The sequence below is a fragment of the Ornithorhynchus anatinus genome, chromosome 4 (assembly GCF_004115215.2).
Source record: "Ornithorhynchus anatinus isolate Pmale09 chromosome 4, mOrnAna1.pri.v4, whole genome shotgun sequence".
Taxonomy (NCBI): domain Eukaryota; kingdom Metazoa; phylum Chordata; class Mammalia; order Monotremata; family Ornithorhynchidae; genus Ornithorhynchus; species Ornithorhynchus anatinus.
In genome coordinates, this window is record NC_041731.1 from 122,596,809 (window position 1) to 122,620,830 (window position 24,022).

Consider the following 24,022-nt stretch of genomic DNA (forward strand, 5'->3'; position numbering starts at 1 on the left):
GTCACCTCACTTCTTTGTGCTTCAGTTTCCTCATCTGTTAAATGGGGATTAAGACCGTGAGCCCCATGAGGGACAGGGACTCTGTCCAACCTATCTCAGAACTTAGTACAGTGCCTGGCACGTAGTAAGCGCTTAACAGACACCATAAAAAATATCTATGTTTCCTCTAGACTGTAAGCTCGGAGCAGGGAGCATGTCTACCAACTCTGTTTTATGGTACTCTCTCAAGCGCTTAGTACGGTGCTCTGCAAACAGTAAGCAGTCCATAAAAACAACTGAGTGCTCTGCGCACAGTAAGTGTTCAGTAAATACCATTGATGATTGAACGACTGGTTGATTGATTACTCTGCAGGGGAAATGGCAACAATCTCAGTGGCAACATTTGGCATCAGCCAATTAGTCTCAAGGCATGTATCCGTTATCCTGTTGTGTTGTACTCTTCCAAGCGCTTAGTACGAGCTCAATAAATACAATTGATTGATCGATTAATTGCTCTCCAGGAGTTGCTCAATTTCTAAGGGATTCCAGTTTCCCTTTCTTACCACACCCCATTCTTTATCTCTTTTAAGCCAGAAAGGCAACATTTATATTTTATTAAAAAAACAACTACCAGGATCAGTGGCAGAGATTATCATAGAGAAAATCTTCTGGGCCTTTGAGAAAGTTCTCCAACTCTAGACTCATGTGCTGGGCAAAAAAATCTTTCATAGGCATCTTTGGAGGCCAGACCAGCTCTGGATTTTGGAAGTCGATACCTTACCCTGGACGCAATGTGTTATACAATCTTCGTGAAGATGGAAACCACAGGGAAACATTCATTTGGCAAAACTCACACAATATCCTCTCCAAAGCACTTAGTACAGTGCTCTGCACAGGGCAAACACTCCTTTGATTGCTTGATTGAAATATTAACGTTATTGTTGTTCTCTAGGCTAATGCTCCAGAGTTGACATCTCTATCCTCTCTATCCTCAAGAGTTACTCTTTAGCATTTCTATCTGCTTAAAAAGTAGGAGGCCAGAAACCAAATTCCCTGGCTTGTGTGCTGAAGACATTCAGAGTTTTGAGGCTAAGAGGGACTGAGAATTAAGCCCTGAGAAAAATTCTTTCCACTGCCAAGGCTGCCAATGTAGGATTTTCAGAAGGAGGAAATGATCAGAGAACTTAAACTGCCTTTAACTCTGTGGATGTTGAGAGAAAAGAAACGCTCCAACAAAACAAAACAAAGCGAAAAAAGCACTTGCAAGGACACTTGTAAAATGGTAAGTCATCCTTCACTGAGGACTACATGTTTCCGTTTAAAGTATCTAGGAAAAGAAGGGAATGTTTTGTATTTGTTTCTCATGAAAAATTAAGGCTTCCCAGGCTTTCTTGGTATCTTAAAACCAGAATGAATATGAAATTCAGAGACATACAGAGAAATTGGTGTTTCATTCGATCCCCAGGGCAAAACCTGTACCATTTAGAGGAGAGATCTGGGAAAATAATCGGCAGTAGGAAAAAATACGGTTGCTTGTTCGCAAGCTAAACCTTTGGGTGTAAACTCATAAGGGCAGAAGTAATGTCTAATTCTTCCTTTGAAACACTCTCAGCTCCTTAGTACAGTGTTCTGCACACAGCAGGGGATTTTCAATAAACACTGCTGACTGACCAGTTCTGTGGGACGGGGGCTGTGTACAACCTGATTTGCTTATATCCACTCCAGTGCTTAGTTCAGTGCCTGGCACATAGTAAGTGCTAAACAGATGCCGCTGTTATTATTATTATTAGCCTTGTGGATAGAGCCCCGGTCTGGGAGTCAGAAGGACCTGGGCTCTAATCCTGCTCTGTCATTTGTCTGCCGTGCGACCTTGGGCAAATTCCTTCACTTCTCTGGGCCTCATCTGTAAAATGGGGATTAAGACTGTAAACTCTATATGGGACGGGGACTGTGTCCAACCCTATCACCTTGTTTCTACTCCAGTGCTTGGTACAGTGCCCGGCACATAGTAAGTGCTTAACTAATATCACAATTATTGTTATTATTATTAGTATTAGGGGAAAATACTATGGACCAAAATCTACATTTGCAACACTGGCTCATAGTTGATGGTCCCTTAGGTGATTGCTAGACTTTTTTAGTCCCTCTGTATAAATGCCCGACCACCCCTCTCCCCATCTTTAAACCTCATTAGGTCACATCTCCTCCAAGAGGCCTTCTCTGATTAAGCTTTCAAATTCCTCGACTCCCTCTGCCTTCTGCTGCACCTACGCATTTAGATCCCCATCCTTTGGGCACTGGGTATTCACAACCCTCCCTCCCCACCCACAGGCGCACAGTACTTATGTATATATCCACAACTCATTTATTTATTTATATTAATAAATATGCCTGCCTCCCCCTCTAGACTGTAAGCTCACTGTGGGTAGGGGATGTGTCTGCTTATTCTTCTACTGTACTCTCCCAAGTGTTTAGTACAGTGCTCCGCACACAATAAGCTCCCAGTCAGTGAATTGATTTTTATGGCGGTTCACTGAGGGGCTGCAAGTTGCTGCCATTGTTTCCGAGCTTGTCTTGGCCTGGTGGTAGGTGCAGCTCTGCTCCTTTTATTTTCCCGGGCTGCTCCTTGCCAAATCTCAGTCCTTCTGGAACATTTTCCCTGTTCTCAGTGACTTGTAATTGGAGAAGAAAGAGTGGATGTGGGTTATTAGAATGTTGTTGCTTTGATGGCAGAAGACACAGAGCTTGAGCACTTTCATTCATTCAATCATATTTATTGAGCGCTTACTGCGAGCAGAGCACGGGACTAAGCGCTTGGAAAGTACAGTTCGGCAACAGATAGAGACAATCCCCACCCAAGGACGGACTCCCAATCCAGAAAATGGTATTCGTCAAGCGCTCACTATGTGCCAAGCACCGTTCTAAGCACTGGGGAGATACAAGGTAATCAGGTTGCCCCACGTGGGGCTCACGCTTTTAATCCCCATTTTGCAGATGAAGTAATTGAGGCACGGAGAAGTTAAGTGACTTGCCCCAGGTCCTACAGCTGATGTGGCAGAGGTAGGATTAGAACCCACGACCTCTGACTTCCAAGCCCATGCTCTTTCCACTAAGCCATGCTCAAGAGAAGCACCATGGCCTAGTAAATAGACCATGAGCCTGGGAGTCAGAAGACCCTGGGCTCTAATCCCGGCTCCACCATTTGTCCGCTTTGAGACCTTGGGCAAATCACTTCCCTTGGTCTAGTGGATAGAGCACGGGCCTGGGAGTCAAAAGGACCTTAGTACAGTGCTCTGCACACAGTAAGCGCTTATTATGTACAATTGAATCAATGAATGATCTGGGTTCTAACCCCTACTCTGCCACTTGCCTGTTGGGTGGCTTGGGGCAAGTCAATTAACTTCTCTGTGCCTCAGTTACCGCAGCTGTAAAATGGGGGTTAAGATTGTGAGCCCCATGTAGGATAGAGACTAGGTCCAACCTGATTAGCTTGTATCCGCCTCAGTGCTTAGAGCAGTGCCTGGCACATAGTGAGCGCTTTACCAATGCCACAGTTATTATTACTAATGCAGTGAGCACTCAATACATACAAGTGAATGAATATTATTATTGTTATTATTATTTACCACTGAAGGAGAAGGAGGGGGGAGATTGCCTCCCTACCAGGCATCCAGTTGCTGTGTGGCAGATTTATACCACGCACGAATCCGGTCACTTGACTTTATTGACGTTGCCACGGTGAGAAGAGGATGACGAGGATGGACCCAACCAGTGCGCTTCGCCCGCATTCTCTGGGATTAACTGACCTGTACATTCCAAGCGCTTAGTACAGTGCTCTGCACAGCGTGGCTCAGTGGAAAGAGCACGGGCTTTGGAGTCAGAGGTCATGGGTTCGAATCCCGGCTCTGCCACTTGTCAGCTGTGTGACTCCGGGCAAGTCACTTCACTTCTCTCTGCCTCATTTACCTCCTCTGTAAAATGGGGATTAAGACTGTGAGCCCCACGTGGGACAACCTGATTCCCCTGTGTCTACCCCAGCGCTTAGAACAGTGCTCGGCACCTAGTTAGCGCTTAACAAATACCAACATTATTATTGTTATTATTATACGACCGAATGAATGAATGAACGAATGACCGCTTCTCTTGCACCCATGTGGCGAGCTTTCCCTGCGCGCGCACGCACTTTCTGTGAGTGAGAGGCCAAGTTTTCCAGCCCCTCCCCCGGTCGATGCCACGCAACGCGACATGCGGTTTCAGATGGCAGCCAGATGGTCCTCCGACCGCAGCCAAGCTTCAAGTTGGCTGCGTCTAGAACATTCGGGGGGCAGCAGCGGACGGGGAAGGAAATTGAGCTCAGTCCCCGCTAAGTACAGTAACGGAAGGTGTGTGGAAAGATGTGCAGAGAAGCCTTCGTTGTGCATAAAGATGAGAAAACTAATACAGGGTGTGACTCTGAAGAGGATCTGGACATAAACCCTTACAACCTTAACTAAATATAGTCTAGTTAGGACGTGGCTAGAGGGCGGCTAAAATTTCTCCAACTTTTTGGAAGCTCACTACTTTTATCAAGTATATTTGCTAAAGCGATGTTTGCGTACCACTTAGGGCCATTGCGTCAGCAGTCCTTATTCATTCGTTCGACTGTATTTACTGAGAGCTAAGCGCTTGGGAGAGTACAATACGACAATAGACACATGCCAGGGACAAAAAAAGAAATTTAATATCAGTTCTTTCCTTTTCTGACCTTTAATTTATAAATTTTCGTTAGATTTTTCATGGACAATTTTCGGTGGCGTTATCACCAGGGATGCCATCTTCATCATCATATTCCAGGATATTTCACTGATTTTCATGGTAATTACAAGGGATTCAATACTTGCTTAGTTAACTTCAGCTCCAGGGCTTTTTTATGATATTTATTAAGTGCTTACTAGGCACTGTACTAAGCACTGAGGTAGATACAAGGTTTTCAGATTGGATATAGTTTTCAGATTGGATATAGTTCCTGTCCCTCATGGGGGTCATAGTCTTAATCTCCATTTAACAAATGAGGAAACTGAGGCACAGGAAGTTGTGTCTTGCCCAAGGTCACACAACAGACAAGTGGCAGAGCTGGGAATAGAACCCAGGCCATGCTGACTTCTAGGCCCGCTCTCTTTCCCCTAGGCCATACTGCTTCCCGTAAGTAGTAATAATAATAATAATAATAATAATTGTGGTATTTTTTAAGCGCTTGTTATATTCCAGGCACTGTACTAAGCACTGGGGTAGGTAATCCTGTTTCCTCTGCTTGTCTGTTATGTAACCGTGGGCAAGCCACTTAACTTCTCTGTGCCTCAGTTACCTCATCTGTAAAATGGGGATTAATTCTGTGAGCTCCATGTGGGACAAATTGATTACTTTGTATCTACTCCAGTGGTTAGAACAGTGCTTGGCACATAGTAAGCGCTTAACAAATGCCATTATCAGCACTTAGAACAGTGTTTGGCATATAGTAAGAGCTTAACAAGTACCTTCATTATTATTATTATTTTTACAGGATATCAGATTGGACACAGCCCTTTTCCCACCTAGGGCTCACAGTCTTAATCCCCATTTTACTGATGAGGGAACTGAAGCCCAGAGAAGTGAAGTGACTTGCCCAAGTTCACACAGCAGACAAGTGGTGGAGCTGGGATTAGAACCCAGGTCCTTTTGACTCCCAAGCCCAGGCTCGATCCACTAAGCCAGTAGTAACATGGTTATCGCATTTCCAGGAAAGGAAGACCGTGCCCATTCGGGTTCAAGTGAGTTTTAGAAACTTTCTAGTGGGACATTTATTTTTTCCATCAATCAGTCAATCAATGAAGTATTTATTGTGCGCTTGTTGTGTGCGGAGTACTGTACTAAGCACTTGGGAGAGTATGGTTACTTAGACTGTGAGCCCCATGTGGGACAGTGACTGTGTCCAATGTGAATATCTTGTATCTACCCCAGATCCTACTTAGTAGAGTTCTTGGCACATAATAAGCCCTTAACAAATACCATTATTATTACAGTGAAATAGAGTTGAAAGACACAATCCCTGATCTCGAGGAGTTTAAAATCTCATGGAGCCAAGTGGCCTGGGGCCAAACTAACCTCTGAAACCTAGTCAACGTAATAATAATTACGGCACTTGTTAAACACTTACTGCGTACCAAGCACTGTTCTAAGCACTGGGGTGGTTTCAAGTTAATCAGGTTGGACACAGTCCCTGTCCCACATGAGATTCACCGTCTTAATCCCCATTTTACAGAAGAGGTCACTGAGGCACAGAGAAGTGAAGTGGCTTGCCCAAGGTCACACAGCAGACATCTGGCTGAGAAGGGACTGGGCCAGTACTGTATTCACTAAGCCACGCTACTTCTCAGCATTAGCAGGCGTGGCTCAGGGTGGGCAAGATTTAGGATTTCAGAATGCCATCTACTAGTCTGATCCCACACTTTCATTTCAGAAAACCCCCATCAATGGTTTAAAGCTTTCCAATCTCCTTGCCGGTCTCTCCTTGCCGGTCTCTGCACCTCCCTTGAGTAACTCTATTCTTTAGTTCTCCCCTTTTAACTCCGTCCTGGATTGAATCTGGGAGGTGTTAGTTTTCACCGTCCCATTTTATTCATTTTATTGTCCCAATTCAGTGAATCTTAGAGATGACCCCATATTTAATAATACTGTTCTTTTCCTATTACTTTCTTAGTCCGCAAACTATTTTTCCCAGTATTGGGAAATGTTGCCCAAAGTTGATTAAGTCTGAAAATGAGAGAAAATGGTCTCAATGGATAATGTCATGAATTCTTGGTTAACGCCCTCAAATGGGTTATGTCAGGCCCACTACTTGTCACTAGAAGCACAATTCATGGAGATAGGGACCGGAACTTAAATTGCTCCACAGATGAAATATCTGAAAAATGACCAGAGTTGTTTACCAGTCCGCACCAAGGAAAGGCCGCACCCAACCAAACATTTTTAGTGGGAGTACGGTGTTGAACGCTGACCTGAATTCTGCCTGCTAGACAGCAAGATGTCTTACAGACCATGTACATAGAGTTATCCCTCCTATTCCCACTGACAGGGGAAGTTCATCTATCAGTGCTTGTGGGACTGGCTACTATTACTGATACTATGAATTCTACTTTTTCAACTATTCATCAATCAATTAATGACATTTATTGAGTATTTATTGTGTGCAGAACACTGTATTTAGGTGCTTAGGAAAGGACCATACAACAGAATTGCTAGACATGGTCCCTGCCCACAAGGAGTTTACAGTCTACAGGGGAGGACAGATATTAAAATTGATTAGGGACAGGGGAAATAGTATTGTTGTTATTATCATTATTAAGTGCTGTCAAGTCATTTACAATTCATAACGACTCCTTGGATCTACTTTCTCCAGAACGTCCTCTCCTCTGCCATAATCCGCAACCTTTCTAACGGTTCTTCCTTTATTGTTGTTATGGTCTCTACCCATCTAGCTGCTGGTCTGCCTCTTCCATGTTTTCTCTGGTCTTTTCCTAGTGTTAGTGTCTTCTCCAGAGAATGAGTCTTCCTGATTATGTGTAAAACATCTGAGTCGAGTCATTTGTCAGCCCAAAGACCACTTTGGCTTAATTTGCTCTAAAATCCATTTGTTTGTCTTCTGGGCAGTCCACGGTATTCACAGAAGCCTTCTCCGACACCACATTCCCAAAGAGTCAATGTTCTTTCTATCCTGTACTTTCACTGTCCAGCTTTGGGATCCATACATTGTTTGTATTTTTGTGGCGATAATTAAATCAGCATACTTCATGACTTTTTCCAGGCTCTTTGTAGCAAGTCTTCCTAACCTCAATCTTCGGTGTATTTCAGTATAAGAATATTGCTTTAAACTAGAGAACAACAACAGCAACAATAATAATAATGATGACATTTATTTAGTGCTTTTAATGTATTAAATTGGGGTAGATTAAAGGTTATTAGATTGGACACAGGCTCTGCCCCATACGGGACTCACATTCTATCTTTTCCCCATTTGACAGATAAGGAAACCGCGCCTCGGAGAGGTTGTGACTTGCTCAAGGTCACAGGGGCAGAACTAGGACTAAAACCTCCTCATCTTATGCTCTTTCCACTTGGCCACCATGCCTCCTACTTAGTATAATAATAATAATAATAATAATAATATTGGTATTTGTTAAGCGCTTACTACGTGCAGAGCACTGTTCTAAGTGCTGGGGTAGATACAGGGTAATCAGGTTGTCCCACGTGAGGCTCACAGTCTTCATCCCCATTTTACAGATGAAGTAACTGAGGCCCAGAGAAGTGAAGTGACTTGCCCACAGTCACACAGGTGACAAGTGGCAGAGCTGGGATTCGAACCCATGCCCTCTGACTCCTAAGCCCGTGCTTTTTCCATTGAGCCACGCTGCTTCTCTAATACTGCTTCTCTAGTATCAAATGTTCATTTAGCTACGAGATCTGGGTATCAGAACTAGGATTTTCCATTTTCTGACAAACTTCTATTTCTGTTCCAACTTGATCATCACTTACCAAATGCTTGCATCGTTATGATTTGCTTTCCTTAAAATAAGCCTAACTTGGAATTCATTTCATTTTCAAATTAAGGAAGCACTGATTTAGAATTTAGCAACAAGAGCAACCGAAACACTATTTGTAGTGTTGATGTGAAGACGTGGTGCGTTGATAGAGGGCATCTTAAAATGAATTATGTTAAATAGTAGTAATAGAATTTATCAATAATACTAATGTTGGTATTTGTTAAGCACTTACTATGTGCAGAGCCCTGTTCTAAGTGCTGGGGTAGATACAGGGTAATCAGGTTGTCCCACATGAGGCTCACAGTCTTAATCCCCATTTTACAGATGAGGTTACTGAGGCACAGAGAAGTGAAGTGACTTGCCACAGTCACACAGCTGACAACAGCGGAGCCGGGATCAAGCGTCGAGCACTGTGCTAAGCTCTGGGAAAGAGTATACTGATGGGTATTAAACACCCCGTGTTTCTCTTTCAAAGAAATATGAGTAAATACTATCTAATAAAGTTTCTATTGGACCATCCATTTAGATGGAAAACGAGGAAGTCCAATAATTTACTACTATTTGGAAGTCTTTATGAGTGGGCTTTCTCATATTTCTCCCTTGGAAGCCATTAGATAATCTGTTTTTATTATACTGAGCTAAGCATTTGATTTAATATTAGTCCTTAGAACAGACCACAAAATCATAGGGATATTAGCCATCTTATAATTTTAGGGGTGTCTTAAATCCCTGTACATTTACTCCTGTCCTGAGAGTTACAATCTTTAATCCTTGTTCTCCAAAAAAAAAAGGTTTCCCCAAGTGCCCATAAAACAGGCTTTAAAGAGGTTTCCTACCCTATGTTTCTTCATTAACCATCTACCTTACCGCCCACCAATGTTGTGGATTTAAGAGAGTCTACATAATTGAGTAAGTAAATTAACAAAAATCCAGACAGCTGCAGAAACCGGGCAATAGATGGGCGATTTGCCGTGATGTTTCCCTGTTAGTGTGTTAAACAAGCGAAAGGGGAGCTCTTAATTATGCCTTATTTTATGGGAACATGATAAATTCCCTTTGTTGACTTTACTCCCACTCAATAGATGTTTTGTGCCTGTGTTGTTTTTAACAGAGATACCAAGAGTCTCGGATTTAAGGATTATTCTTAGTTTTTCAGGAACATTGTTAAGTAGGTAGTAATGAACCCCGAACGCAACCCCGATTGCTGTTCAGCATGCTAAAGTGCCAGTTATTCAACATTGCAAACTGACAGCTTGTAAATGTAAATTTTATTAAATGCACGGCAATAAAAATTTGTAGGTTTCTGTCACTTTGAATTTTAGTGGCTTAGACTGTGGCCTCTAGCCTTTTAAAAGCCAGCAGGTCCAAGCACAAGAATGACGCCACGGCAGCCAACAAGGAGAAACTGGGACCTTCTTTAGCTCAATTCTAACATCCTCTGCGGGACTGAACAATGGATAGCTCATATCACTGACGGCTCTGTATTTTCCCCATTTTTTATACGGCTTTACCGGGCTTATTTAATGACCCCGACAAAGCAGATTTTTTTTTGTTGTTGTAAAAGAGTTCCAACATCGCATAGTAGGCCCAAACTTCTTTGTTCTAATACTGTTGACCGATCAGTTGATTCTACCTGAAATTTGAAAATGGACTGGTTAATTATGATATAGTCTTCCATCCAGGACCTGTAGCTGTCACAGACATATGGGCAGAAAGACATCAAGGAAAACTGGGGGAGATTTGATAATAACAATAGTAATTATGGTTTTTGCGAAGCGTTTACTACGTGCCACGCATCGTACTAAGCTGTGGGGTGGATACAAGCAAATCAGGTTGGACACAGTCCCTGTCCCAGGGCTCACGGTGTCAATCCCCATTTTGCAGATGAAAGAACTGAGGTTCAGAGACGTGAAGTGACTTGCCCGAGGTCACGCAGCGGACAAGTGGTGGAGCGGGGATTCGAACCCATGGGTAGAGTAAGTGCTCATGAAATATGATTGAATGAAGGGATATGAATGAGTGAATGAATGGCCTTCTGTCTCTCAGGCCCGCGCTCTATCTAGTGCACTGCAAATGTAAACATGTATTCCCTGCCACTGAGCCGTAATCCCACTGGGACAAATTTAACGTGAAATTGAAATGGAACTATTGTGAGTCCATTTTGTTTCCCCGACCAAGCTTGGGATGTGATTAATTTTTATGTCGTGTTCCATTTCTTCATTATCCCGTGGAGAAGCTTCTTCAATAGGCAACTGCTGAATGCTACATTAAGAATGATAACTGGGGGGACCGTGTAGCTTTTCAGGTAATATTATTTTGATTTATAGAATGCTATTGTTAAGCGCGACTCTTGCTGATGAGACTAGGGAGTGAGGTTCTGGCGACCTGCACTTGTTAACTACTCCCCTGGCACTTCATGTAGAAGTATTGGAGTATTTCCCCAGTTTCCTGGCTCCATTCCAGTTTGGGTTAATTACATTTCGCCTCCACAAGTTTCTTCTGCACCTTTAATTGGTTACGATCCTTTTCTTCATTTTTGAGTAGGCTTTGCACTTCTATACCGGCAGTATCATTCTGAGCCAGACAAGGGGGTGATTTGTCCCTTCTTTGCCCAGATAATACATTCCTTCATTTTCCAGTCTATCAGACGGGGCTGCAAAAATGTCACGCTTTGACTTTCCAAATGTGAGAGGTAAGGACTTCAAAGCCTTAATGAGAATAATAACAATAACAACGACGGTATTTGTTAAGCGCTTGCCGTGTGCCAAGCATTATTCTGAGCCCTGGGTAGATACAAGGTGCTCAGGTTGTCCCACGTGGGGCTCACAGTCTTCACCCCCACTTTACAGAGGAGGTCCCTGAGGCACAGAGAAGTTAAGTGACTTGCCCAAAGTCACACAGCTGACAAGAGGCGGAGCCGGGATTAGAACGCATGACCTCTGACTCTCAAGATCGGGCTCTTTCCACTGAGCCAGGCTGCTTCCCTAGTAAAGGCCCATCTCCTCCAAAAGGCTTTCTCTGATTAAGCCCTCATTTCCTCTTCTCTCACTCCCTTCCCGTTGCTCTTGTACTTGAATTTGGGCCCTTTCTTCACCCCTCCCTCAGCCCCACAGCACTTATGTATATATATATATATATATATATCCATAATTTATTTATTTATATTCACGTCTGTCTCCTCCTCTAGCCTAGAAGCTCACTGTAGGTAGGGAACATGTCTACCAACTCTGTTATAGTGTACTCTCCCAAGCGCTTAGTACAGTGCTCTGCATATAGTAAGTCTTTAATGAATACAAATGATGGAGCGGTTGATTGATGATAATGATAATAATGATGATGTTGGTATTTGTTAAGCACTTACTATTTGCAGAGCACTGTTCTAAGCGCTGGGGGGAGATACAGGGTCATCGGGTTGTCCCAGGTGAGGCTCACAGTCTTCACCCCCATTTTACAGATGAGGGAACTGAGGCCCAGAGAAGTGAAGTGACTCGCCCGCAGTCACACAGCTGACAAGTGGCAGAGCCGGGATTCGAACACATGACCTCTGACTCCCAAGCCCAGACTCTTTCCACTGAGCCACATGGCTTCTCGATAAGAGTGATGAGGCTAGGGAAGGCTCTCAGAGTGGCAATGGAAGCCACTGCGGAGGTTCCAGCACCTGTTATATGAAATGCTGTAGCTGTTATCAATCAATCAATCGAGAATAATAATAATAATCATAATGTTGGTATTTGCTAAGCACTTACTATGTGCAGAGCACTGTTCTAAGTGCTGGGGTAGATACGAGGTAATCAGATTGTCCCACATGAGGTTCACAGTCTTAATCCCCATTTTACATATGAGGGAACTGAGGCACAGAGAAGCTAAGTGACTTGCCCACAGTCACACAGCTGCCAAGTGGCAGAGCCGGGATTTGAACCCATGACCTCAGACTCCCAAGCCCGGGCTCTTTCCACCGAGCCACGCCGCTTCGCATAAAGCAGCGTGACCTAATGGATAGAGCACAGGCCTGGGAGTCAGAAGGACCTGGGTTCTAATCTGAGCCTGCCACTTGTCTGCTGCGTGACCTTGGGCAAATTATTTCACTTCTGTGCCTCAGTTACCCCGTATGTATAACAGCTATTAAGACTCTGAGCCCTGTGCGGGACAGGGACTGTGTCCAACTCATTCAGCTTGTATCTTCCCCAGCGCTTAGGACAGTGTCCGGAACTTAGTAAGCGCTTAACAAATACCACAGGTATTGTTATTACAATATAATAGCATTGGTAGGCATGTTCCTTCACCAAAAGGAGCTTAAGTCTAGAAGGGAAAGCAGACATTAATGTAAATAATATGTGGAAACTTTGGAAAAACAGTAGAAGTAAAGCAGTAAGGCATAGCGGTGGGACCATAGGACTGAAGTCGGTAGATTTAATAATCGTAATCAATCAGTGGTGTTTATTGAGCACTTACAATGTATAGAACACTACACTAGGTGCTTGGGAGCAGTATGGCTTAATGGAAAGAGCACAGGCTTGGGAGTCAGAGGTCATGGGTTCTAATCTCAGCTCCACCACTTGTCTGCTGTGTCACCTTGGGCAAGTCACTTCACTTCTCTTTGCCTCAGTTACCTCATCTGGAAAAATGGGGATTAAAAAAAATGTGAGCCCCACACGGGACAACCTGATCACCCTGTATCTACCCCAGTGCTTAGAACAGTGCTCTGCACATAGTAAGCGCTTAACAAATACCAACATTATTATTCTTCTTCAATATAACAATGTAGCAGACACATTCCCTGCCCACAACAAGCTATGGTGAATGTGTACGATTTGCCTTAAGGATACTTTCCCCTGAAGATTGCGGACAAATACTCCACAAAACTTATGGAAAGGTGGAAAAATTATTTACGAACGCCTTGAAAGAGTAGAACACTTTTATCTTTCACTTTGTCTGTCTCATCTGTAGTCACACCACTTCTCAGGAAATTAGTCCTATCCTGAAAAACAGAGACTCGGCCCCAAAACAACTACAGCGGTACTAGTGAGAGTATTTATTAAACAATTACCACGTGCAGAGCACTGAACGGAGCGCTTGGAGTTATTTGCGGAAAACAGTCGCTCAATCGTGGGTTACTGCATTAGCGGCATTATGCTTCCAAACGGTTTTTTTCGAGATGGTGTAGAGGTCATGGCTATTATTTTTTCAAAAGTGGAGTTTGGGGAGCTAATGAGGAAGTAGTAGTTATCCTCAGAGATTTGACCTCTACCCCATTGAGAAAGTTTATCTGACTCAGAAGAAGGACAGACCACAAATACTCTAATTGCCAAAGGTCCTTGGTCATTCAAGCTACAGAAAATGCCGACTAGAAACTGCCGGTGGGATGAAAGAAAACGCGTAGCGTCGGTACTTAAGACTGTTCATAATGGGTAACAATTTTGCACACCTGGGTGTAATGATGTAAAGTAATTTAGGCAAATCTGTCGTTCCTGAATCTTGAGCAGCTACAGAGGTCGAACGGCAGCCCGCAAAGGGCGCGAGGCGCCTTGGCCACTTCACGGCGACTCCCAGGCCCTCCGGCCACTGCCCTCTGAGTGTGGCTTTTGAGGAGGGGGAATCGTGTGGCTGGATTCAACTTTGGTGAATCTGTGGCTTTAGCAAAAGTGTAGTGTGCGCGTGTGTGTGTGTTTTCTCACAGCGTGTTGCTGGAGACCTTCCCCTCCCGAATTCTACTTTCCAAGCGTTTAGTACGGTGCTCTGCACACGGTGAGCGCTGCTCAGTAAATACGACTGACTGAATGGATGAAGGAAGGATGAGGAGCAGCGTGGCTCAGTGGAAAGGGCACGGGCTTGGGAGTCAGAGGTCACGGGTTCGAATCCCGGAGCGGCCACTTGTCAGCTGGGTGACTTTGGGCAAGTCACTTAACTTCTCTGTGCCTCAGTTACCTCATCTGTCAAATGGGGATTAAGGCTATGAGCCCCACGTGGGACAACCTGATTCCCCTGTGTCTACCCCAGCGCTTAGAATGGTGCTCGGCACATAGTGAGCGCTTAACAAATACCAACATTATTAATGCTACCCTTGAGGTTGTAGATACTCCCACGTCTGCACCGGACATGTCGATTTGAAGAAAAGTCCAGATGTGGCTTCAGCATTGGACATTTTTATTCACCCTGATTACTGCACAAGGGATATATTTTTGATTTAGTAATAATAATGTTGGTATTTGTTAAGCGCTTACTATGTGCAGACCACTGTTCTAAGCGGTGGGGGAGATACAGGGTCATCAGGTTGTCCCATGTGAGGCTCACACTAATCCCCATTTTACAGATGAGGAAACTGAGGCACAGAGAAGTGAAGTGACTTGCCCACAGTCACACAGCTGACAAGTGGCAGAGCCGGAATTCGAACCCATGACCCCTGACTCCCAAGCCCGGGCTCTTGCCACCGAGCCACGCTGCTTGTGATGCACACTGTTTTTCACTCCATCGATTTGTGGTATTTATTGAGTGCTTACTAATGCTGGGGAGAGCACAATACAACGGAATTAGCCGACACGGTCCCTCTCCATAATGAGCTTAGAATCTCGATTAATTCTCAGTTTCCTAAATCATAATAATAACAATAATAATTATGGTATTTGTTAAGCGCTCACTATATGCAGAGCACTGTTCTAAGCGCTGGGGTAGGCACAGGGTAATCAGATTGTCCCGCGTGGGGCTCCCATTTATTAATCCCCATTTTTACAGATGAGGTAATCGAGGCACAGAGAAGTTAAGTGACTTGCCCAAGGTCACACAGCTGACAAGTGGCCGAGCCTGGATTCGAACCCATGACCTCGGACTCCAAAGCCCAGACTCTTTCCACTGAGCCACGCTGCTTCTCTAAAACTCCAGCAGCCATCTCTAGCATTTAGGTTTAGTCAACTGTACATTCAATTATTTACTTGGACTTTTCTCTTTATAAAGACTTGTCTTCTCCTTCATTTTAGAGTGCAAACCCTCCATGGGCTAAGGGTGAGTGACTTGCTCGTTTTGTGGTTTCCAGGAATTGAGTAGATGGTGCTCAATTAATATAACTATTCAAGATAATGCTGATATAATGGTATTTGTTAAGCGCCTACAATATAACAACAACAATGTTGGCATTTGTTAAGCGCTTACTATGTGCAGAGCGCTGTTCTAAGCGCTGGGGGAGATACAGGGGAATCAGGTTGTCCCACGTGAGGCTCACAATCTTAATGCCCATTTGACAGATGAGGTAACTGAGGCCCAGAGAAGTGAAGTGATTTGCCCACAGTCACACAGCTGACAAGTGGCAGAGCAGGGATTCGAACTCATGACCTCTGACTCCCAAGCCCGTGCTCTTTCCACTGAGCCATGCTGCTTCTCTATGTAATATGCCAGTCACCATACTAAGTGCTGGGGTAGCTACAAGGTAATTGGATTGGACATGGTCTCTGTCCCATATGAGGCTCCCAGTCTTCATCCCCATTTTACAGATGAGGCAACTGAGGCACAGAAAAGTTTCGACTGGAGCGAGGTCACATAGCAGGCAGGCGGCGGAGTCAGCATTAGAACCCAGGTTCTCCTGACTCCCGGACAGCGTGGCTCAGTGGAAAGAGCCCGGCCTTGGGAATCAGAGGTCACGGGTTCGAATCCGGGCTCTGCCGCTTGCCAGATGGGTGATTTTGGGCATGTCACTTCACTTCTCTTTGCCTTAGTTACCTCATCTGTAAAATGGGGATTAAAACTGTGAGCCCCACGTGAGACAACCTCATTACCTTGTATCTACCCCAGCGCCTAGAACATTTATTTATTTATTTCCCTATTTATTTTGTTAGTGAGGTGTACATCCCCTTGATTCTATTTGTCTTGATGATGTTGTCTTGTCTTGTTCTGTTCTGTTTTGCCGTCTGTCTCCCCCGATTAGACTGTGAGCCCGTCATTGGGCAGGGATGGTCTCTCTCTGTTGACGACTTGTCTATTCCAAGCGCTTAGTACAGTGCTCTGCACATAGTAAGCGCTCAATAAATACAGTTAAATGAATGAATGAATATTGGCACTATTAATTTGCCTCTCATTGGGCAGGGATGGTCTCCATCTGTTGCCGAATATCCATTCTAAGCGCTCAGTACAGTGCTCTGCGCATAGTAAGCGCTCAATAAATAATAATAATAATGTTGGTATTTGTTAAGCGCTTACTCTGTGCAGAGCACTGTTCTAAGCGCTGGGGTAGACACAGGGGAATCAGGTTGTCCCAGGTGGGGCTCACAGTCTTCATCCCCATTTGACAGATGAGGGAACTGAGGCCCAGAGAAGTGAAGTGACTTGCCCCCAGTCACCCAGCTGACAAGTGGCAGAGCAGGGATTCGAACCCATGACCTCTGACTCCCAAGCCCGGGCTCTTTCCACTGAGCCACGCTGCTTGAATGAATGAATAAATACTACTGAGTGAATAAATGCGACTGAATGAATACTAGTGAATGAATGAATCCTATTGAGTGAGTGACTGACTGACTGACTGACTGACTGACTGACTGACAGGTCGGGGTTCTCCCCCGGCTCGCGCTCCTCCAAGTCTGCGGCGCGCGCCTCCCGCCATCCGCCCCCTAGCAACCGCCGCCGGCGGCCTAGAAACAGGCCCCGCCCCCGTGACCTTTGACCCCCCCGCCTTAGTTCCCAGCGCGCGGCGGCGCCCCCCGCGGGCCGAACCATTCACCCCGGAGTCCGCCGCGCCCCCCGGCCCGCCCGGACCCCCCCGTAGCCGCCGCCCACGGCCGCCCCCTCTCTTTCATCAGAATTATATTGACGATTGAGCGTCGTCCCCCGCCGCCCGCGTCCGAAAAGGAGGGTCTTCCCCCGCCGCTTTCTCCGGCCCGCTCCCCCCCGCGCGCGGCCGGAGAGTGGTCTCTCCCGCCCCCCCCCCCCCGGCTCAGGGCGAGCGGGCGGGGCGGCGCTGGCGGCCAACATGGCGGCCGGCGACTGAGGGGCTCGGGAGCGCGCCGGGGGAGCCGCGTCCGGACCGGCCGCTCCGGCTTCGCCTCCCTCCCTCCCTCTCCCCGTCCGTCCGTCCGCCCGTCCGCCATGTCCGACTCGGAGGAAGAGGGCCAGGATCGGCAGATGAAAATTGCGGTGCTGGGCGACGGCGCGTCCGGGAAGGTGAGCCCCGGGCTCGCGCCCCCCGCCCCGCGTGCGCGCCCCCGCCCCGCGGGCGCGCGCCCCCCCTGAGGCCCGGCCCTCGGCCCGGCCCTTCTCTTCTCTTCTCTTCTCTTCTCTTCTCCGCCTGGGCCTAGTCCGCCCCGAGGCCCCCTCATCGTCGCTCCCCAGCCCGCCCTTGCCCCCCCCAACGAGCGCTTAGTACAGTGCCCCGCACCCGGGAAGTGCTTAGCATATAGGATTGAATGACTGAACCATCCGTTGGGGTTCTCACAGCCCCCCCTCTCCCCCTCCCGCCGACCCCAGGCGCGGGTGCGGGCCTCTCGCCTCAGAGCCCGCCCTTGCCCCCCAACAAGCGCTTCGTACAGTGCTCTGCACCTAGGGAGCATCTAGTAAATAGGATCAAATGACTGAACAGTCCGTTGGGGATCTCACAGCCCCTCCTCTCCCCCTCCCGCCGACCCCAGGCGCTGGTGTGGGCCTCTCGCCTCAGAACCCGCCCTTGCCCCCCAACAAGCGCTTCGTACAGTGCTCTGCACCTAGGAAGCGCCTAGTATATAGGATTGACTGAACAAGCCTTTGGGGGCATCACAGCCTTTCCTCTCCCTCTCACGCCGACCCCAGGCGCGGGTGTGGGCCTCTCGCCTCAGAGCCCGCCCTTGCCCCCCAACAAGCGCTTCGTACAGTGCTCTGCACCTAGGAAGCGTCTAGTACATAGGACAATGAATGAACAGTCCTTTGGGGGCATCACAGCCCCTCCTCTCCCCCTCCCGCCGACCCCAGGCGCGGGTGCGGGCCTCTCGCCTCAGACCCCGCCCTTGCCCCCCCCAGTAAGCGCTTAGTACAGTGCCCCGCACACAGGAAGCGCCAAGTAAATAGGATCGAATGACCGAACAGTCCTTTTTGGATCTACCCGCCTTTCCCCGTCACGTCGACCCAAGGCGGTGGTGTGGGCCTCTCCTTAGCCGGACCCAGCGGTCCTCGGAGCCCGCCATTGCTCCCCAACAAGCGCTTAGTACAGTGCTCTGCACAAAGGAAGCACCTAGTAAATTGGATTGAATGACTGAACGGTGCTTTTGGGATCTACCCGCCTCTCCCCCTCACCCGCCTCTTGCCCCCAACATTCCTCCTCAGAGCCCGCCCTTGCCCCCCAACAAGCGCTCAGTACAGTGCTCCGCACATAGGAAGCACTTGATAAACAGGATTGACAGAACGAACCGTTTCACGCCCCCCTCGGCCCCCACCGACTCCGGCCAACCCCAGGCGCTTTTGTCGGCCTTTCCTGATCCGGCCCCGACATTTCTCCTCTGAGCCCGCCGTTGCCCCCAGCAAGCGCTTAGAACAGTGCTCCGCGCCCAGGAAGCGCTTAATAAATAGGATTGAATGAGTGGACAATCTCTTTCAGATCTCCTCCCCTCTCCCCCGCATGCCCGTCGCTCAGAGGAAAGAGCCCGGGCTTGGGAGTCAGAGGTCATGGGTTCCAATGCCGGCTCTGCCGCTTGTCAGCTGTGTGACTGTGGGCGAGTCCCGTCACTTCTCTGGGCCTCAGTCACCCCATCTGTCAAATGGGGATTTACTGTGAGCCTCCTGTGGGACAACCTGATGACCCTGTGTCTCCCCCAGCGCTTAGAACTTAGCGCTGCGCACATAGTAAGCGCTCAACAGATGCCATCATTATTATCGTTATCATGGCAACCCCGGGCGGTTTTGTCGGCCTTTCCTCGCTGGGCCCCACCATTCCTCCTCAGAGTCCGCCATTGCCCCTAACCAGATCCCGGGCTTGGGAGTCAGAGGTCATGAGTTCGAATCCCAGATCTGCCGCTTGTCAGCTGTGTGACTGTGGGCGAGTCGCTTCACTTCTCTGCCTCGGTTACCTCATCTGTCAAATGGGGATGAACTGTGAGCCTCACGTGGGACGACCCGATCATCCTGGATCTCCCCCAGCGCTTAGAACGGTGCTCTGCACATAGTAAGCGCTTAACAAACAAAACGTTCTTAACCCTGAGAGAAGCAGCTGGGCGCAGTGGCTAGAGCACGGGGCCTGGGAGTCAGAACGACATGGGTTCGAATCCCCGCTCTGCCACTTGTCTGCTGTGTGACCTTGGGCAGGTCACTTCACTTCTCTGAGTCTCAGTTCCCTCATCTGTCAAATGGGGATTGAGGCTGGGAGCCCCACATGGATAGGGACCGTGTCCAGCCTGGTTTGGTTACATCCCCCCCAGCGCTTAGTACGGTACCTGGCACACAATAAGCGCTCAACAAATACCACTGCTATTGTTTCGGATCTCCCCCTGCCCCCTCATTCATTCATTCATTCATTCAGTAGTATTTATTGAGCCCTTACTATGCGCAGAGCACTGTACTAAGCGCTTGGAATGGACAATTCGGCAGCAGATAGAGACGGTCCCTGCCCAATGACGCGCTCACCCTCATTTATTCATTCAATAGTATTTATTGAGCCATCACTATGTGCAGAGCACTGTACTAAGCGCTTGGAATGTGGAAATCGGCAACAGATAGAGACGGTCCCTGCCCATTGACGGGCTCGCAGTCTAATCGGGGGAGACGGACAGACAAAAACAATAGCAGTAAATAGAATCGAGGGGATGAACATCTCATTAAAACAATAGCAATAAATAATAATAATAATAATGTTGGTATTTGTTAAGCGCTTACTATGTGCCGAGCACTGTTCTAAGCGCTGGGGTAGACACAGGGGAGTCAGGTTGTCCCACGTGGGGCGCACAGTCTTCATCCCCATTTTACAGATGAGGGAACCGAGGCACCGAGAAGTTAAGTGACTCGCCCAAAGTCACCCAGCTGACAAGCGGGCGAGCCGGGATTTGAACCCATGACCTCTGACTCCCAAGCCCGGGCTCTTTCCCCTGAGCCACGCTGCTTCAATAGAATCAAGATGATGTACATCTCATGAACAAAATAAATAGGGTAATAAAAAATATATACAGTTGAGCGGACGAGCACGGTGCTGAGGGGAGGGGAAGGGAGAGGGGGAGGAGCAGAGGGAAATGGGGGGAAAAGAGGGCTTAGCTGAGGGGAGGTGGAGGGGTAGAGGGGGAGCAGAGGGAGCAGAGGGAAAAGGGGAAGCTCAGTCTGGGAAGGCCTCTTGGAGGAGGTGAGCTTTAAGTAGGGTTTTGAAGAGGGGAAGAGAATCAGTTTGGCGGCGGTGAGGAGGGAGGGCATTCCAGGATGCCAACCCCATGCGGTTTTGCCTGCCCCCCCTCACCCTGCCCCCGCACCCCTCGCCCCTCACTGGCCGTCAGCTCTTCCCATAGTGGCGAACTGCTTTCCGTGCCCACTCGCCCAGTTGAGGGGCCCCATTACGGTCATCTTCCCTGGGGCCTCTTGCGTGACCGCCGGGCTCCCTCGAGGTAGTCCGGCCTACTGGGTGGTCAGCATTAACCCTGCAGCTCTCGGGCCTCCTTTCTTTGGAAGTGTTTAATACTACTACTGCTAACGTTGGTATTTGTTAAGTGCTTACTATGTGCAGAGCACTGTTCTAAGCGCTGGAGTATGCACAGGGTCATCAGGTTGTCCCACGGGAGGCTCACGCTCTTCATCCCCATTTTACAGATGAGGTCACCGAGGCCCAGAGAAGTTAAGTGGCTCGCCTACAGTCACACAGCTGACAAGCAGCAGAGCCGGGATTGGAACCCATGACCTCTGACTCCCAAGCCCGGGCTCTGTCCACTGAGCCACACTGCTTCTCTAATAATAATAATAATAATAATGTTGGTATTCGTTAAGCGCTTTACTATGTGCAGAGCACTGTTCTAAGCGCTGGGGGAGATACAGGGTCATCGGGTTGTCCCACGTGAGGCTCACGGTCTTCATCCCCATTTCACAGATGAGGGAACTGAGACCCAGAGAAGTGAAATGACTCGCCCACAGTCACCCAGCTGACAAGCGGCAGAGCCGGGATTCGAACTCCTGACCTCTGACTCCCAAGCCCGGGCTCTTTCCACCGAGCCGCGCTGCTTCAATAGCAGTCTTGGTATTTGTTAAGAGCTTACTATGCGCCAGGCACTGGGGTAGATACAAGATAATCCAGTTGGACACAATCCCTGTCCCAAATAATAATTATGGTACTTGTTAAGTGCTCTTCTAAGCCCTGGGGTAGGGACAGGGTAGTCAGGTTGGATGCAGATCCCGTCCCACGTAGGGCTCACAGTCGTAATCCCCATTTTCCAGACGAGGTAACCAAAGCACGGAGAAGCGAAGTGACTTGCCCAAGATCACGCAGCAGACATGGTGGAGCTGGGATTAGAACCCATGACCTCTGGACTCCCAGGCCTGTGCTATATTCACTACACCATGCTGCTTTGCTGATTTCCCAACCTCCTGTCTCTCCCCGCCCCGGTCTGTTCTTCACTCCGCTGCCCGGCTCATCTTCCCGCAGAAACGCTCTGGGTCTGTCACTCCCCTCCTCAAAACCCTCCAGCGGTTGCCCGTCGACCTCCGCACGAAACAAAAACTCCTCACTCTAGGCTTCGAGGCTGTCCGTCCCCTCGCCCCCACCTACCTCTCCTGCCTTCTCTCTTTCCACCGCCCACCCCGCACGCTCCGCTCCTCCGCCGCCCGCCTCCTCGCCGTCCCCCGTTCTCGCCTAATCGACCCCCGGGCCGCGTCCTCCCGCGGTCCCCGAACGCCCGCCCTCCTCACCTCCGCCAAATTAACTCTCTTCTCTTCAAAGCCCTACTGAGAGCTCACCTCCTCCAGGAGGCCTTCCCACACTGAGCTCCCCCTTTCCTCTGCCCCTCTTCCCCTCCCCATCCCCCCTACTCCTTCCCTGTGTTCTACCCCCCTCCCCACCCCATAGCACTTGTGTATATAGGTACATATTTATTATTCTATTTTATTTAATGATGTATATATATCTATAATTTTATTTATTTACATCGATGCTATTGAGGCTTGTCCGATTGCTCTATTTGGTTGCCCGTCTCCCCCCTTCTAGACTTGGAGCCCGTTGGGCGGAGATTCTCACTTTCTGTTGCTGAATTGTACTTTCCAAGTGCTTAGTACAGTGCTCTGCACGCCGTGAGCGCTCAATAGATACGATTGAATGAATGAATGGTTGGTCACCCTGGTACTGTGGTGCAGGCGGGTACCACCTTCCACCTTGCAGGATCCTCTTGCCAGCAAACCTGAATTTTAAGTTTGAGGCCCCACGGCAAGGTGTTTTTTTTTTTAAAATCAGTTTCAGGTTTGAATGTATGATTTTGGAATGCTGCGTTGGCCCCATTTATCCCCTCTTTTTCTCCCTTCTCTCCCTCTTCCCTTCTCCTCTTCCCTCTACCTGTCCTGTTTTTTTTTTGTTTTTTTTTTAATAATGGTATTTATGAAGAAGCAGCATGGCATAATGGAAAGAGCACGGGCTTGGGAGTCAGAGGTCGTGGATTCTAATCCCGGCTCCAGCACCGATCAACTGTGTGACTTTGGGCAAGTCACTTCACTTCTCTGTGCCTCAGTTACCTCATCTGTAAAGTGGGATTAAGACTGTGAGCCCCATGTGGGACAACCTCGTTACCTTGTGTCTTCCCCAGCGCTTAGAACAGTGCTCGGCACGTAGCGCTTAACAAACGCCATCATCATCGTCGTTATTAAGCGCTTACTAGGCACCAGACACCGTACAGAGTGCTTGGGGAGATACAGACTAATCAGGTTGGACACTGTCCCTGTCCCACGGGGGGCTCACAGCCTTAATCCCCGTTTTTGCAGATGAGGTAACAGAGGCACAGAGGAGTTAAGCGATTTGCCCGAGGTCACACAGCAGACAAGTGGAGCCGGCATTAGAACCCAGGTCCTTCTGACTTCCCGGTCTGTGCTTTATCCCCTTGACCATGCTGCTTCTCAGACGGTAATAATAATAATAATAATAATTCTGGTGCTTGTTAAGCACTCACTATGTGCCAAGTGCTGTTCTGAGTCCTGGGATAGATACAGGTTAATAATAATGTTGGCATTTGTTAAGCGCTTACTATGTGCAGAGCACCGTTCTAAGCGCCGGGGTAGATACAGGGGAATCGGGTCGTCCCACGTGAGGCTCACAGTTAATCCCCATTTTACAGAGGAGGTAACTGAGGCCCAGAGAAGCGACTTGCCCACAGTCACACAGCTGACGCGTGGAAGAGCCGGGAGTCGAACCCATGACCCCTGACTCCGAAGCCCAGGCTCTTTCCACTGAGCCACGCTGCTTCCCATCAGGATGAACACAATCCCTGACCCACATGGGGCTCACACTCTCAATCCCCATATGACAGATGAGGTAACGGAGACCCAGTGAAGTGTTTGGCCCAAGGTTTCGCAGCAGAAGCCTGGCAGAGCTGGGA

General features: G+C 48.1%; 1 protein-coding gene across 3 annotated transcripts in view; it reads left to right on the forward strand.

Moving 5' to 3' along the window:
• The first annotated feature begins 17,473 nt into the window (after positions 1 to 17,473).
• Positions 17,474 to 24,022, forward strand: part of RAB28 (RAB28, member RAS oncogene family) — a 131,753-nt gene continuing 125,204 nt past the window's right edge. The window contains exon 1 of one of the 3 annotated variants that reach the window (XR_003758944.2): positions 17,474 to 17,675. Coding sequence is in view for 2 of the 3 variants with exons in the window: in XM_029063689.2 (XP_028919522.1) it covers positions 17,601 to 17,675 (75 nt within the window). In the remaining variant the exon portion in view is untranslated. The remainder of the gene's footprint in view (positions 17,676 to 24,022) is intronic. The other 2 variants (XM_029063689.2, XM_029063688.2) reach the window with 2 other exon arrangements.